Here is an 18,073-nt window from a genome sequence, read left to right as displayed (position 1 = left end):
AAGGAGCAGTATGAAATTCTGCCAACATAATGCAGACGGAGGCAAGCAAACACGCGGGACATCAACACAAAGCAGCTACTGTCTGTTCTTTATCTTTACAACTTTCACAGTTAAGTGCCACTGTAGAGGAAGCTAACAATAACATTCCACATTGCACTGCATAGCTATCCTCTCTGTCAACATCGATCATTTATCAAAACAAGAATAGACTGACGAGTTTCAGAAGTTCTTTGCTTCTAGCCAATTTGAGCCTGTAATTAGACCCACAAATGATGATGCTCCAGATACTCAACTAGACTAAAGGCCAGTTTTATTGCTTCTTTAATCAGAACACCAGTTTTCAGCTGTGCTAACATAATTGCAAAAGGATTTTCTTGTGATCAATTAGCCTTTTAAAATTATAAACTTGGATTAGCTAACACAACATGCCATTGGAACACAGGAGTGATGGTTGCTGATAATGGGCCTCTGTACGCCTATGTAGATATTCCATTAAAAATCAGCTGTTTCCAGCTTCAATTGTAATTGACAACATTAACAATGTCTACACTGTATTTCTGATCAATTTGATGTTATTTTAATGGACAAAAAAGGTGCTTTTCTTTCAAAAACAAGGACTTTTCTAAGTGACCCCAAACCTTTGAACGGTAGTGTATTTGTAATAAAGCAGCTTTCTTAACAACATTTTTGCTTCCCCTTCCCCTACATTTATGGCCCATTCCAAAGATTATCCATGGAAACATTTGGATCAGGATATCAGCAGGAAATATAAGCATCTGAATAAAAAAATATATATTTCTGGGGCAGGATAAATTCCAATCTCTCCACGCCATGACCGCTGCTGAACTAACGTGGAGAGGGAGAGAGACTGACAAAGGGAAAAAAAGTCAGATCGAGACAACAGAGTGCGAGAGAGACAGCGAGCGAGAAGAAGTGGAGCCATAGCTTGGACTGCGAGCTATCAAAACTGTTGAGATTGCCGGAGCGCACGTGTGACAGGCGAGGGAGGCCCCAGTGCGCTCAGGGACCGGATGTGTGGCAAAGTAACCGTTACTGACATCACAACAAACATCACACTCCCTCTCGGATGCTGGCCCAAGTATCAACTGCCATATCCCATTCCATTAGGCTGGGTCGTTTCAAGGGATGCGTGCAGGCCAACCGTAGGTGCAAAACCACAATGTAGAAATTAGTTTGTGAGGTGCATTGTTTGAAACTTCTCTGAAATGATTTGATAACGTTATGCATCTACCTTTTGCTGTACTGTATTGAGATTGTTGCTGAGATAACAATGACAAGTTATGCTGATGCCATGACACTAAACCCTGCATTTCCAAGTACAGTACAACGGATATCAAGTCTGTCGATTGATATCTTATCTACTTGCAACATCAGTCCAACAATAGTACTTGAGAGGGATGTCGAGGAATCCAACTATTATGTCAACTTCATGCTCTATTTAGCAGAGCCTTTTTGCAACCTGCTCATGTTCAACAGGCTTGACTGCTCCACTTACCTGCTCAATTACCCCCCATCCCCCCGTTTACAACCGCATCAAGCACTTTTATAGAGGGGGGAGCATTGTTCTGCCATGAGCCAATGTTTACATTCTTCACCAAGGCAGGTCCTATGGTATTCCATGGGGAAAACTGCTATAGAATATTTAGAAATGACACCATTGAGAGATGACAACAGTAACAGTATAATATGGACCTATCCAATTATACGCAAGCTGTGGCCCCCAAAAAAGCTTTAATTGCAAGTGGGAGCAATGTGTCCAAAGCAAACAGTAGAATTGCATCTGCCCATTAAATGTGGTCCTGGGAGACAGTGACCTCTGTTTGTGTATGAGAGCGCTGGAGCATGTCACAGCCAGGCCAGAATGGCTGATTGTTCCAAGCTGAATACCCCATTGGAGTAACAGAGAGTTCTGGCTGAGAGAGGGATGACATCAGCCAAAAGTGTGTGGTCTCACAGGACAACTATGAAAATGGTCCTTTAAGACAACTAACAAATAGAGCAATATTTGTCTTGGGGGACCAGAGTGAGTTCATTCTGACGTCTTATTTTCAGGGAGTCCACATGAAAACGCTTTATAAGACATCCATCTCAGCCTTTGTCAAGATAAGGTTGATGACATGCAAACTACAAAGCCCAATAGACCTCTAAAGGATCAATGTGGTATCTCAAAGCTATGAATCAATTTAATGCATGTCATTATATGATGTAATTGCCACGACTCACAGGCGACATCAAGGGTGTAAAGAAAACGCAACACTGTTCTTGTGAGCATAAGGACATTCAGAAAGAGTCTTAACATAAATAGGTCTGCCTATAGGACACTTAAACCTAACTGCTGTTGAATATTAACAGACCCTCACAAATGGCAGTCATTGAAGGAATGAGCAGGGAAAGCAGTTTCAACCTGAGACATAGATGGGCAATGGCTGGTACCTAATTAAACTCAGTGGGAGGGAAATAATGATTTTAGAGTAATTGTCAAAGGAATGTTAGGGCTGATTTGAGTTTCAACAACTGTGCTACTAGACTAAATGACATGATTGCCCACATCACGTAAATCTAATAACAAAAATAATTTCAGAGAAGATCAACAAAACGGCTCAAACTTTCATCGATTGACAACATAATTTCAGAATTTAGGTGAGAAAACAGTGAATAAGTGACAAATAAACGGAATTTAGGGGCAAAGACAGTTCTAACCCCCCAGATACAACTGAAGTACACACTATACTAGGCTACAAATTAAATCCCATACCGTAATACATTCTTACCTGCGTTTCAGTGGGATTCTCACTTTATGACAGGACTTTAAATAGGGGATCCAAGGTAAACTGTAGGCAATTCCTTACAGATGCTCGTTCTGTAACTCCTCATAATTTGGTTAATACGACTAATTATTTCAAAAGACACCGCCGACAAAACTTCACTTGACAATCACAAAATGTAGGGCTACCCATGGACAGTGAATAGCAGTCAAAAATAGGATTAGGATAAGTGTGCTTCTCTCACTCCTCAGCGAGTCTGAGTTCAATCGCCCCGCAAGCAAACTTTCTTCACAGCATTCTTTCCTTTCAGTTAAACCAGCCCCCTCCCGTGTCAGTTTACAACCCAACTAGACCATTGAACTGAGAAGAGGGTTGCTGCGACCGGAGTATGGGCAAGTGGGCGTGTAGAAAGGAGAGTAGCAGGCATGTGGAAAGGAGTGGGTGTGTCGAAAGGAACGATTTGGGCTTGTGGAAAAGAGTGGGTGTGCTATAGGCTAGACGGTTTTGATTGAGAGGTGTTTATTTCTTTCTTACCACGCAACGGTACATTGCGCTACCATACGAGAATATGGACTTGTGTTTTGAAGCCATAGGATGAGTCAGTTGTATTTCACTGTTAGTTTTACACAAATAATTGTACATTTTCAGTTATAAAACTGATGATTGTTTATTTTTTATTAAAAGTACTTATGATGTGCTTACTGTGACTGTCACATACACATGGTTAGCAGATGTTATTGCGAGTGAAGCGAAATGCTTGTGCATCTAAACTCAGCAAAAAAAGAAATGTCCCTTTTTCAAAGATAATTTGTAAAAATCAAAATAATTTCACAGATCTTCATTGTAAAGGGTTTAAACACTGCTTGTTCAATTCACCATAAACAATTAATGAACATGCACCCGTGGAACGGTCATTAAGACAAGCTTACAGACGGTAGGCAATTAAGGTCACAGTTATGAAAACGTAGGACACTAAAGAGGCCTTTCTATTGACTCTGAAAAACACCAAAAGAAAGATGCCCAGGGTCCCTGCTCATCTGTGTGAACGTGCCTTGGGCATGCTGCAAGGAGGCATGAGGACTGCAGATGTGTCCAGGGCAATAGATTGCAATGTCCGTTCTGTGAGACGCCTAAGACAGCGCTACAGGGAGACAGGACGGACAGCTGATCGTCCTTGCAGAGGCAGACCACGTGTAACAACACCTGTACAGGATCGGGTACATCCGAATATCACACCTGCAGGACAGGTACAGGATAGCAACAACAACTGCCCGAGTTACACCAGGAACGCACAATCCCTCCATCGGGGCTTAGACTGTCCGCAATAGGCTGAGAAAGGCTGGACTGAGGCCTGTTGTAAGGCAGGTCCTCACCAGACATGACCGGCAACAACGTCGCCTATGGGCACAAACCCACCGTCGCTGGACCAGACAGGACTGGCAAAAAATGCTCTCCACTGACGAGTCGCGGTATTGTCTCACCAGGAGTGATGGTCGGATTCGCGTTTATCGACGAAGGAATGAGCGTTACACCGAGGCCTGTACTCTGGAGCAGGATCGATTTGGAGGTGGAGGGTCCGTCATGGTCTGAGGCAGTGTGTCACAGCATCATCGGACTGAGCTTGTTGTCATTGCAGGCAATCTCAACGCTGTGCATTACAGGGAAGACATCCTCCTCCCTCATGTGGTACCCTTCCTGCAGGCTCATCCTGACATCACCCTCCAGCATGACAATGCCACCAGCCATATGTTCATACAAATATCTACACATGTTAAGTTTGCTGAAAATAAACACAGTTGACAATGAGAGGACGTTTCTTTTTTTGCTGAGTTTAGTTCAGACAGTGCAGCAATATCAACAAGTAACCTAACAATTCCACAACAACTACCTAATACACATACATCCAAGTAAAGGAATGGAAGGGGAATAAAGGTATATTCTAAAAAAAGTATGTATATTCATGCATGTATGTGTATGTATATATGTATGTATGTATGTATATACAGTTGAAGTCGGAAGTTTACATACACTTAGATTGGAGTCATTAAAACTAATTTTTCAACCACTCTACAAATGTATTTTGAGTATGTTGCAATGCAAAGTCATCAAACTGTACACACTGTATGTGCATTCAATGCATGCAGGGTGAAGACAAAGCTTCCCTTTTCGATTCATGTAATCTTTTCTCAGTATTTCCACTCAGACACAGAATTAACTGTGTTTTGTGGTTTGATGTTCTCAAATTAACCGACATGGGAAACGCCTTGATAACATTTTGTTACATTCTCAAACACCCACTCCTCTATTAACTTCATGTTTTAAGTATCCCTATATTTCTTGTTATTACGGTGCTATCACTCTGTTATTAGTACGCCTGTGCGGTAGTCTCACTGTTGATGGACCTGCCCTGAGTGCAATGGCAACTATGTACAGTGGAAATACGGTTTAGTAAACGTTGTTAAACTAGAACCTAGTCCTTGTGTCATTTTAGGTTAACACCCTCAAACTAGCCTCAAAGTAAACATTCCCTTTGTTGTCACATTGGCGTACTATGCACAAGTTGTGTGTACACCAAAAACATGACCCAAGGGTCATAGTAGGTGCGTGAGCACCCTCGTTCCGCATCGAAGAGAATGAGGGCTGAAGTTTCTGCGACAATCTTCCCCAATCATTCCCCACAGGCCCAAACTACACAAGGAAGTCTCTGTGCCTCACATACTTTCACGGCCCAGAGCATGTTTGTCAGGAAATTGACCAAAGCCCCATTGGGAAAAGCATGACAAATATTACTGTCTCCTTCACACATTCTCCATTCTATCTCTCACTTTTCTTCTCTCATAGACACATCCAGCTCTTGTCTTGGCTCGCTTGCGCTCCTCACAGCTGCCCAAGTCACTCGACTGGTCCCCAGACAGGAAACCAGCTCCAGCCCAGGGAGGAAGTAGGAGATTCAAAGAGTAGCGGGGTCAGAACATCTGGACAAACACCTGCCATACAAGGGCTGTCAGGCTGGAGAAAACAGCAGAGCTGACCACACTGTTGCTCAGACTTCAGTGTTTGTGTGGATGACGTGTGTGTCTCTCAGACTTCAGTGTTTAAGTGTGTGGATAACGTGTGTCTCTCTCAGACTTCGAGAAAGTTACACAAAATGACTCTAGGTTTAGTTACACCGTAACCCTTCATCCAAGTGAGACAGTTTGCAGATGTCCTTTTAAACTTGAGTTAAAAAGGCTAAAAACAATTCTGGGAACCCTCTCTGCTTTCCAAAGTAACTTTTTTTCAAATGCAACTCAATACAGTGGTGAAGCCAACTTCAAAGGATCTCCTTCAATCTGCTCACTCTCTGAAATTTCAGAGGTAGAAATCTCAACCCAGTTCGCCAGCTAAAAGGACAGGAACCATTTTCTATGCAGGGGAGCTGGTGAGTGTATGTTTGAACATGGCAGGGTTCCCCTGTTAGGAATGTAGCCATTTTAGTGACCATGGAGAAGACTGGGCTCCTTACTGTTGCAGGACAAAGCTTAAAGGTCCAAAGGATAATTTTATAGCACCCGCCTTAAAGGGGGGACTTGAATAAATCAAGCCAGTCTAGACCCCAGCCACAGCCAAAAGTCTTTCAAGTTAAACCAAACAGAGTAGACAACTACAGCTGGCTGGTAACCAGATGGGGGGGACACTGAAGAGGTCTGAAGAAAAAAAGCAGCAGGATCAACTCCTCAAAAGGAACCCTGATAAATCTAAATAATAAAAGGTAAATAACACAGCAACACATTCATTGGAAATAGTCTAGTAATCAACTAATTAAGTCTAGTGCAAGTGAATCTGATAAAGGTCGGTACGTTACACTCCGACAACAGTGCTCAGGTTAGAGAGTAAGTGGATTTAGCTGTTCAAGTGAGTTCCCACGCATCAAAGAGAAGGCTCCTAAAGTATTTTTATAAACTTGACCTAAGCACTTGTGTTACATCCTAGAGTGCACCAAGAACTAAGAATGAAGAGTGAACTAAGAATTAACTGCGGACTCTGGTCCTAGCGTAGTGGTATTTTAGAGACTTGGTGAACAGACAGAGAAAGACAGAGTGCCTCAGCGGCGTGCCGTGTGCGTTAGTAGTGGGTTAGCTCTGGGGTGGTTAAGGCACACGTAGGGATGGACACACGTGTCTACCTGTGCTCAGGCTGTAGAAGTTTAACGGGTCGGTCACCCATGCACTGTCCTGCTTTACACTCTCCATCTCCAAATCTGTATGCCGGCACACGAACGGATGGATAGGCAGGAGAGGCGGGTAGAAACGGAAAGAACGGTCCTGTTAGAGGAGGAAATGGCAGGAACAACAGCTTTTTTCTGTTTCCAGACTGTCACTCAGTCAGATAGCTTGGCATCTGACACTTGGTGGTGGAGGCACAAAAGGACATTAAGCATTATGTGTGCATTGGTTAAAGTTCAATTAATATACAGGAAATGAATAAACCTTTCATAGTACATCATTGGGCAGTGAATACTACAAAAATTTGTCAGCAAATAAAATCATTTTCACTGTAAAAATTGGTGTCAGGCAGTACAAAGTATCATTAAGTGTTGCTATGACTATTGAATTTGACAACCAGGTGTGGAAGGAGGAAACGCAGTGTGGGTAAGAAAAGTGTGTGGCCCTTCCTTCCTCCCTCCTCTAATCAGTGATTAAGCATGATTAGATAGATGAACCCAAGGGCTCCATCACATGGATTTCACCTGTCCAGTCATTTCTAATCATTGACTACTTGAAGGAAAGAAAGAAGGATGCACTTGAACGGGGCCTGTGTTTGTGAGAGGGATAGGGAGAGGGGGGTGTATACCAGCACGCACAGGGTGGGAAGAGACTCCAGGAGGCAGGCCGCAGACCAGAGCAGGGGAATGCTGTAGTAGGGTGGGGAGGTTAAAGGGGATGACAGTGAAATAAACAACAAGCTTAATCATGCATGGAGCAGCGTGAAGCCGTGCAAAAAACGACATGCAAATTTCAGGTGTGTGACCAAAATGGCAACCCAATGAGTGGAGATCTAAAATGGGTGGGCAAGCAAATAGGAGCCATTTCCACAGAGTTTACTTTCTTTGTGTGCATTCAGGACAGTATGACAGATATAGCATGATGCATTATTTTATTTGCATAACACACCATCTAATATGCTTAGAAACATTGGCTTTACATTTTGTGCACCAGATAACATTGGGCCATAACCCCTAACAACATCTGAGACGGCATAGTTATGGTGATGATGCTATTCCTCATTGCGGATCCTATGGGGTGTGTTGTTTTTTTGCCATGTCACCACCTCCCTGTTCCCTTTGCCTTGATATTGTTCCCAGCAGGCCTTGCATGGTTCTGCTCCTACCAGGCCTCACACCTCAATGCCAAAGGGTTGGTTCTGACACTGAGTCATTGGGTGATTCACCCCTTGAATTGGAAGGGAATTTTTCAAGACTGATTTAGATAGGCTAAGGTGTCTGATCGAGAGAGTACATGGGGCTGAGTCCAAAATGGCACCTCATTCCCTACATAGTGCTCTACTTTTGGCCAAAGCTCATGAACTCTGGCCAAAAGTAGAGCATTATAGTGAATGGGATGCCACCTCAGGATATAAGATATGAATAGGATGGGATGCCATGGAAAGGGCTTGGCAGCCTGGTCATTCCGAAACATGACATAAGCTGCACTTTTCACAATCCATCTAAAAGCATTACCCATGTAAGAGGGGGTCAAAGTCCATGCATGATAGAGTTTCTATTACGCCTATCGGAATGTCGTGGCTGTTCTTTCTGATTGTGATTGGGCTTTATGGTACACTCAGGTGTTGAATGGCCGTGTTTGTTTTTGGACACTCATATGAGTGCGCTAGGTGGCTTATCTGTTTGCTGTGGCTACCTATAGATCAGCAATACGTGTTTGCATTGGATTAACATTGACATTGTGCAAATAGCGACATGAGAAGCAAGTTTAGGTGGTTATTCAAGAGCACGATAACTATGGATTTCATTTTTCAAGTTGTGAAATGTTGAGTAGTGGGAATTCTCATTGGACACTTCATACCAATATAAGATCATCACATTCAACTAAAGAGATCAATATTATAATCTAGGTTTTATGTTTTTATTTTGCAGTCTAGTGTTGTGTTGAATACACAAGTCTCTTCAATCAATGCCTAGGTCTATACCGTCACTAAACCTTCCTTTTGGATTCACCCTATTGTTTTGTGGAGCCAGCCCTGAAATACATTTAAAAAGGCCAGTTAACATGAGAAATGTTTGGGTTGGTTGTGACTTCACTCATTCAGTGGTCTCTGCTGCTCTGTCTTTGCAATGACATGATAGGTGTTCCCTCACATTGCTCTGTGCTTTAGCCTCAGCTGACAGACAGACACTTGTGTAGAGCATTACCCTTAATCCTACACAGAGTGGCACTAGCACCTGCTGCAGCTCAGTCACCATGACACACCACACATCCCATCCACATCATCATCATCACACCACACACTTACAGACGAGATCACAGTTGGGAATCCCCCCCCCAATCTCAACAGACATTATCATACTCTAACGTTGATATTAATTTTCCATAACACCTGCTTCCTGCTGTCAGAAATATCAGATATATCTAGTTAGTAGTTTATAGTTAATGATGTCAAAGTCACAACAACACATTTTTGATAAGACCTATTATATACTTTATCCACAAAAACAACATAGCACCCAGTGGGAGCGAACGCTAGGAGAGTCACGGACGCCTCACTGTTATTAGAGGTACCTGGTTTTGGCACAGAGTTGGTGACGGACTGCGGCACCTTGTCGTTTATCAGCTCCACACACTCACTGGGAAAGAAGCCAACCTGGGGAGAGAGGACAAAAAAAACTTTTTACACACACACACACAGAGACAGAGAGAGGAAGAGAGAGCACAAGAGTGAGCAGAGAGGATGAGTGTGTGTGAGAATGAATGAGTGAGTGAGTGAGTGAGTGAGCGAGCGAGAGAAAGAGATCTGTACCATTAAAGACTGATAAACAGGCTTCAGCCACTTATATCAATATGTCTCTACTGTGCATCTGGCCTTTGTTGGAGACCTCTCTCTGGATTAGGGAGTCCATAGGCAGTTGGTATAAACACATACTAAAAGGTTGGTGTGCGACCCAGGATGCCACTTGAAAATGTGCTGTGCTCTTTGCCGTGTTCAGTCAAGATCATGTGCCTAATTAGCTGCCCAAGCTATGGCTTTTAGGAATGGACTGTGCCAGCTGAAGCAGAGGTAAAGGCCGGAGGGTGGGTGTGTGTGTGTGTGTGTGTGTGTGTGTGTGTGTGTGTGTGTGTGGCAATGTGTGTGTGGCAATGTGTGTGTGTGACTGTGTGCACATGCTGTGTGTGAGTACACATCTTTTTTTTAAGATGCCTATTTTAACAAAGAAAATATTTTTTCTAAATTACATGTAAATATCCATATGACATTGTTAGATACAAGGATACACCATTACATTTGAAATTCTTAATGTAATAAAACAGCACACTTTTGAATGTAGTTTATATGATGTGCGCCCCATGAAATAGGCTTCATACACACGTAGCTTGTTTTTGTCGGCCAAGGAAATCGGCACCACAGTCAGAGACTCCATGTGTAGCAAGTGAAATGACGGATCACTAATACAACGCAAGATGGAATTAAAATTACGAAATTAAACATTAGCGAAATGAGAAAGAGTAGGCTACAACAAGCAACCAAAAGCGCAGCAAAATGTAGACTTGCTTTTCTAGTCAAGAAAGGCACAGTCAAATGGGATGATAAATAACATTGTGGCTGCAACAAGTTAGCTAGTGTATCAAGTCTGACGAGCTAGCTACTCTCTCTCGTCCGTTCCCATCTCACACATACCGTCCCCTCCCCTGCAGCAGCAGAGCTGCACAGTCTCTCCCGGTATTCTCAGGTTAAAAACATATGTAAAAAAAAAAAAAAAAAAAATACATGTATTTTGAATATCTGGAAAAAATGCATGATATTATTAGAATAGTCAAATTATTTCTAACGCCCATCCATGCTCCAGGCTAAACTGTCTTCCTCAAGTCTTTGTGAGTGTTAAGAAATCTCTTAGGCTGCATAATAGAATAATATAAATCTCTAGGCTGTATAATAGAATAATATAAATCTCTTAGGCTGTACAATAGAATAATATAAATCTCTAGGCTGTATAATAGAATAATATAAATCTCTAGGATGTATAATAGAATAATATAAATCTTTTAGGCTGTATAATAGAATAATATAAATCTCTTAGGCTGTACAATAGAATAATATAAATCTCTAGGCTGTATAATAGAATAATATAAATCTCTAGGATGTATAATAGAATAATATAAATCTTTTAGGCTGTATAATAGAATAATATAAATCTCTTAGGCTGTACAATAGAATAATATAAATCTCTAGGCTGTATAACAGAATAATATACATCTCTTAGGCTGTATAATACAATAATATAAATCTCTAGGCTGTATAATAGAATAATATAAATCTCTAGGCTATATAATAGAATAATATACATCTCTTAGGCTGTATAATAGAATAATATAAATCTCTAGGCTATATAATAGAATAATATAAATCTCTAGGCTGTATAATAGAATAATATAAATCTCTTAGGCTGTATAATAGAATAATATAAATCTCTTAGGCTGTATAATACAATAATATACATCTCTTAGGCTGTATAATAGAATAATATAAATCTCTAGGCTGTATAATAGAATAATATAAATCTCTAGGCTGTATAATAGAATAATATAAATCTCTAGGCTGTATAATAGAATAATATAAATCTCTAGGCTTTATAATAGAATAATATAAATCTCTAGGCTGTATAATAGAATAATATAAATCTCTTAGGCTGTATAATAGAATAATATAAATCTCTAGGCTTCACTTAATGAGTTTGGAGGAAGACATGATATAAATATTTTAGCGTGCTTTAATGAAGATGGGGGAAACTGCTAAACCAAAGCCATTCCCAGCAGAGCAATTTGACAAAACCCTTCTCTGTCATTATTGACTAATCATCTAGTCCTATCTCTGATTTACAAATCTTAATGTGTGCGATACCTAACAAATCAGAGACCAGACTACACTAATAGACACTTTTAAAGAAGCGTCTATTTGCTTAGGAGGATGTAACCTACACACTTTGCAAAATAAACGACTTCCATCTTGTAGTAAATGTGACTGATAAGAGGGTTGAATGTAACTATCATAGGGATCCAAGGTCCAGCTGTCTTGCAACTTACAAACAGTACTATGCTATATAAAGATGTGACGCATGCTGAGCACTCAACGAAAGAAGCTCACCCTTTCCATGGTTGGATTTTCTCTCTCCCTCTTTCTCTTTGGACCCTCCAGCTGTCTTGCTCCTTCCCTTCCTCTATATAAATATATATATATATATATATATATATATATATATATATATACACACATATATCTCCCCCCCCTCTCTCTCTCTCTCCTTGAGGCTCTGCAGGCAGGCTGATGTGTTGTGTCATACAGACAGACGTGAGCTGCCTACCTGACCTCAAGCCACAGACTTACTCAGACTGCCTGTAGGGTGACTGACTGCCCTCCGGTGGAGATAGCAGGGAGGACATTGACATCTGCTTTGTGCTAGCAGATACACAATCCAATCAATGCTCCACCATCTAGTGGAGCATTTACATACAATGGCGTTTCCCCAAAATCCAGATTGGTTTCAAGGACCAACATTGTGTGTAATAACCTAGTTATGACATCATTGTTGAAGACCAAACGTCATGGTATGCACCAGACCATGCTTCTTGGTAGGAATGAGTACCATGATTCATAATAATGAAAAAATAGACAGATAATACCTTTGACAAAACCAAGGAATCTTCATCTACTTGGTATACCAAAATTACACACAAATAATGTTCCCTCTCTTTAAAACTCAGCATATGCACCCCTATAGTACAACAAAGCAACAGGCAACAACCGCCTCCAAGAGTCTTTAGCCTAACAGCTTCCCAAGTTCCTGATTGTCCTTCTGCAGCGTTCAATAACAACATGTTGTGAAGCCCCATCCAACAAGGCTGCCCTCCCAGCTGGCCTGTATCAGTATTTTTCCCCCGGGGCAGGAAGCGGCAATGCTATGGGTCAGCTATGACCAGAACACTGCTAGGGGTCAATGCTAAGGGCCCAGGAAGTTCAGCTGGATTAGATCAACAGACAACACAACATCAGGCTTTATTGGGCTCAAAGAAAGACTATTGATCACTTTAAATAGAATACTGGAAAACGTAGCTATGCTAATATAATCACATCACAATCGAGAACAACCACTCTGTGTACCCATTTTGTATGATACAATGAGTATCTGTCTTTAACTGACGAGAAATGTTTAACCCAAATGAACAATGAGCTGATTTGGTCTTTTGTATATGGATAAATATAGTAGAATTAGCTAAACGGCCAAACCAAATGTGACTGAAATGAGAAATTGATAGACACCAAAGCACAACAAAAATCCTGGCCTTGTGGAGTCTACAGTAGATCAGTAGACAGAAAATGAGTGGATGCCAAGCCATCTGTGCGCAACTTATAACACCCCAGGTTCTAGTCTGCAACACAGTAATTGTTTGTTTGTGTGTGTGTGCTTCTGGGCCACAAACCTGAAAGCCGTGCTTGCCCCTCCACCATGTGGTGTCCTCTTTGGGGGGCATGTCAATCACCGACACAATGTCCCCAACCTGTCAGGGGAGAGGGAGAGATAGGAGGGAGAGAGAAAGGGAAAGAGAGAAGAGAGGGAGAGCTGGATCAGTGTTATTGCTAAAGAAGGGACTCACTAGTGATGCTGTGAATACATCTGAGGGGAAACATCATCCTACATATAGAGATGGTGGGTATTATTTGCTAAGAAGCGTTTGGGAACCACTAACTGCATCAGAGAGTATTTGTACAGAAGAATTGCAAGTTCAATCAGATGTGAAAAGAGTAATGGAGAAACAACTCCCTAGGAACAACAATGTATTCGGGCATCTGTAGAATAGTAAATATGATGCAGATTACCTGTCATACAGCAAAGAACAACGTGCTCATAAAATACGTATGATTATTTATCACTGCATCCAAGCACAGCCATTTATCCATGACATTCCCATTTGTATCTGCACATATGTCCATGTGAGTGTGTGTACACACATGTGTATGTGCACGTGTTGTGTTTAAATGCGGTTCAGCTCTCCCTATCCTTGGCGGTCACCTCGAAGGAGAGCTCGTCGGCGGCCTGCGCGATGTAGCGTTTGATGACATGGGCGGCGGCGATGGCGGGTACATTGATGGAGGACTCCTCGTGGACCAGTAAGTGGTTGCCCTTGTTATCAACCTGGAACACACACACATAATCAAGTTAGTGTCATATTTACTGTCTGTCACTGCAGACATTACACTGGGTTGGTGAGTTACTGTTCTATTATACAATGGGTGGGGCTAATCCTGGACGCTGACTGGTTAAAACCGCATTCCAGACAGTGTTTATTCCACAAGTTATTATTCCACCAGCTAAAGCTATGACGTTTAAATGCCTATTTACTCTGTTCCATCTCACTGCGCAATCCACTGTCTCATCAGCCCAGCCAGGCAATTTATAAACTTGATCTCCACTGTAAAAAGCATCTAGACAATATATCCCATTTCTTTTAGACTAGCAATTGGTTTTCAAATGCGGAGATTTGTATAAACCTTGCTTTCTGTCTTTCTGACATTTGCAACATTGTTTCAGTATTGAAATTCGATCTCCAGATGTCTCATAGTAATGAACGTGTAGATGTCGGGATGAAACAGACGGAGGGAGATTTTCTCAGCCAGTCAAAAATCATGAAGAATCAGCATCATTTTTATGGATATATACAAAGAAATGTCAATAGAAAACAGGTCAAATGAAACGAAGTGCAGCTACTGTAGTTTGCAGTCTTTCTAGCTTCAGTTTGAAGTAATTGTGTTAGCTGTGTCAGTGGCTAGCGCCTCTGAACAACACTGACCTGAAATTGCGCATCATTAGCTCATTGTTAAGGATGTATCCAAATAAATGTCACTAGAAAACAGCTTAAACAAATGCAAATTGCAGCTACTGTGTTGTTATTCTGGCTAAAATGTTTGACGTAACTGTAAGTTAGCCGTAGTTGGCTAGCCAGTATGCAAGGGATAAGAACGTTGCCAGCCAGTATGGCAATTGAACATTTAGAACGAATGACTGGGTCGCGTCCATAGATACAGAACTTGGGTAGACGGCTTGGGTAGCAACCCTAGATTTGTGTCAGACCTATATCCTGTGGAAGGATGAAATAGTATGAATAAATTCAACAAAATAACGTTTTTAATGAAAATATATAAATCATTATTTGAATACGTTGGTACCCAGTCTCAGGCCTAACACCCATGCCAATATACCCACCAAACACCGGCTTCTCGGGCATTATCATTTAACTACGTGTGAGTGAATAAGGAAAGAGAGGATCAGTAAGCACGTGCGTGTAAGAAAATGGGAAACAACAGTATGTGTTATGTGTGGTGTATTTGTGTAGAGCAGGGCTCTCCAACCGTGGTCCAGGAGAGCTACCCTCCTGTAGGTTCACACTCCAAACCCAGTTTTAACCTGTTGGGGCTAGGGGGCAGTATTTTCACGGCCGGATAAAAAAACGTACCCGATTTAAACTGCTTACTACTCTTGCCCAAAAACGAGAATATGCATATAATTAGTAGATTTGGATAGAAAACACTCTAAAGTTTCTAAAACTGTTTGAATGGTGTCTGTGAGTATAACATAACTTATATGGCAGGCCAAAACCTGAGAAGATTCCACGCAGGAAGTGCCGTCTGACAATCAGTTGTCCTTCTGTTGCATCTCTATCGAAAATACAGCATCTGTGCTGTTACGTGACACTTTCTAAGGCTTCCATTGGCTCTCTAAAGCGTTCAGAAAGCGGAATGACGTGGCTCCTGTCTCTGGGCAAAGTACAGCAGCAGAGTTTGTAAGTGGCCAGCCTGGGGACAGTGAGACAAGACTTCTCCATTTTTTTCTTTCAGTCTTTGAATGAATACAACGTTGTCCGGTTGGAATATTATCGCTATTTTACGAGAAAAATAGCATAAAAATTGATTTTAAACAGCGTTTGACATGCTTCTAAGTACGGTAATGAAATATTTTCAATTTTTTTGTCACGAAATGCGCTCACGCGTTACCCTTCGGATAGTGACCTGAACGCATGAAGAAAACGGAGGTATTTGGATATAACTATGGATTATTTGGAACCAAAACAACATTTGTTGTTGAAGTAGAAGTCCTGGGAGTGCATTCTGACGAAGAACAGCAAAGGTAATCCAATTTTTCTAATAGTAATTCTGAGTTTAGGTTGCCCCAAACTTGGTGGGTGTCAAATTAGCTAGCCTGTGATGGCCGAGCTATGTACTCAGAATATTGCAAAATGTGCTTTCGCCGAAAAGCTATTTTAAAATCGGACATAGCGTTTGCATAAAGGAGTTCTGTATCTATAATTCTTAAAATAATTGTTATGTATTCTGTCAACGTTTATCATCAGTAATTTAGTAAATTCACCGGAAGTTTTCGGTGGGTATGCTAGTTCTGAACATCACATGTTAATGTAAAAAGCTGGTTTTTGATATAAATATGAACTTGATTGAACAAAAAATGCATGTATTGTATAACATAATGTCCTAGGAGTGTCATCTGATGAAGATCAAAGGTTAGTGCTGCATTTAGCTGTGGTTTTAGTTTTTGTGACATATATGCTTGCTGTGAAAATGGCTGTGTGATTACTTTTGACATAATCTAATGTTTTGCTTTCGCTGTAAAGCCTTTTTGAAATCGGACAACGTGGTTAGATTAACGAGAGTCTTATCTTTAAAATGGTGTAAAATAGTCATATGTTTGAGAAATTGAAGTTATAGCATTTTTGAGGTATTTGTATTTTGCGCCACGCAATTCCACTGGCTGTTGACTAGGGTGGGACGCAAACGTCCCACTGGCACAGAGAGGTTAACTGACCTGATTCAGCTTATCAACGAGCTAATTATTAGAATCAGGTGCTAATTAATACATTAGGGTTGAAGTGAAAACCTACAGGACAGTAGCTCTCCAGGAACAGGGTTGGAAAGCCCTGGTCTAGTGTGTGTGGGAGATTGACAAACAAACACAGACAAGACAGACAGACAGCATGAGACACACAGACATAAACCCAGACAGAAGCTCACCTCCATCCATGTGAGGGCGGGCCCACAGTTGATCTTGTTGTCAGCGATCGCTGAGAAGCGGGAGAGGTAAGCCATCAGCATCTGGGAAACTGCCTGTGAGAGAGGAAACCAGGAACAGACAATGGGTAAAACACCTATATAAAATACTAGTTCTACACAGAGTGTTGAATGACCTACAGTTCCTAAAAAGGTAGTGTATGTATGTACAGCACCAGTCAAAAGTTTGGACACACCTACTCATTCAAGAGTTTTTCTTTATTTGTGCTATTTTAGTAACCAAAAGTGTTAAACAAAAGAAAATATATTTTATATTCTTCAAAGTAACAACCCTTTGCCTTTATGACAGCTTTGCACAATCTTGGCATTCTCTCAACCAGATTCATGAGGTAGTCACCTGGAATGCATTTCAATTAACAGGTGTGCCTTGTTAAAAGTTAATTTGTGGAATTTCTTTCCTTCTTAATGTGTTTGAGCCAATCAGTTGTGTTGTGACAAGGTAGGGGTGGTATACAGAAGATAGCCCTATTTGGTAAAAGACCAAGTCCATATTATGGCAAGAACAGCTCAAATAAGCAAAGAGAAATGACAGTCCATCATTACTTTAAAACAGTACAGTCGCAAAAACCATCAAGCGCTATGATGAAACGGGCTCTCATGAGGACCACCACAGGAAAGGGAGACCCAGACTTACCTCTGCTGCAGATAAGTTCATTAGAGTTACCAGCCTCAGAAATTGCAGCACAAATAAATCCAAGTAACAGACACATGTCGACATCAACTGTTCAGAGGAGACTGCGTAAATCAGGCCTTCATTGTTGAATTGATGCAAAGAAACCACTACTATAGGACACCAATAATAAGAAGAAACTAGCTTGGGCCAAGAAACACGAGCAATGGACAGACAGGTGGAAATCTGTCCTTTGCTCTGATGAATCCAAATTTTTGATTTTTGGTTCCAACCGCAGTGTCTTTGTGAGTGCAGAGTAGATGAACGGATG

General features: G+C 41.3%; 1 protein-coding gene across 4 annotated transcripts in view; it reads right to left on the bottom strand.

Moving 5' to 3' along the window:
* The window catches only part of LOC115154186 (rho GTPase-activating protein 32), a 63,963-nt gene that overhangs the window by 28,320 nt on the left and 17,570 nt on the right, over positions 1-18,073 (bottom strand). For 2 of the 4 annotated variants that reach the window (XM_029700148.1, XM_029700149.1), the window contains exons 4-7: positions 17,076-17,168; positions 14,068-14,190; positions 13,478-13,555; positions 9,566-9,647 (exon numbers count right to left, since the gene is read on the bottom strand). In XM_029700148.1, the coding sequence (XP_029556008.1) occupies positions 9,566-9,647; positions 13,478-13,555; positions 14,068-14,190; positions 17,076-17,168 (376 nt within the window). Of the gene's footprint in view, positions 1-2,792; positions 3,242-6,951; positions 7,027-7,629; positions 7,681-9,565; positions 9,648-13,477; positions 13,556-14,067; positions 14,191-17,075; positions 17,169-18,073 lie in introns of those variants that run through there. The other 2 variants (XM_029700147.1, XM_029700150.1) reach the window with 2 other exon arrangements.

This window comes from Salmo trutta, chromosome 19, assembly GCF_901001165.1.
Source record: "Salmo trutta chromosome 19, fSalTru1.1, whole genome shotgun sequence".
NCBI lineage: Eukaryota > Metazoa > Chordata > Actinopteri > Salmoniformes > Salmonidae > Salmo > Salmo trutta.
This window is presented reverse-complemented; position numbering and strand designations above follow the sequence as displayed.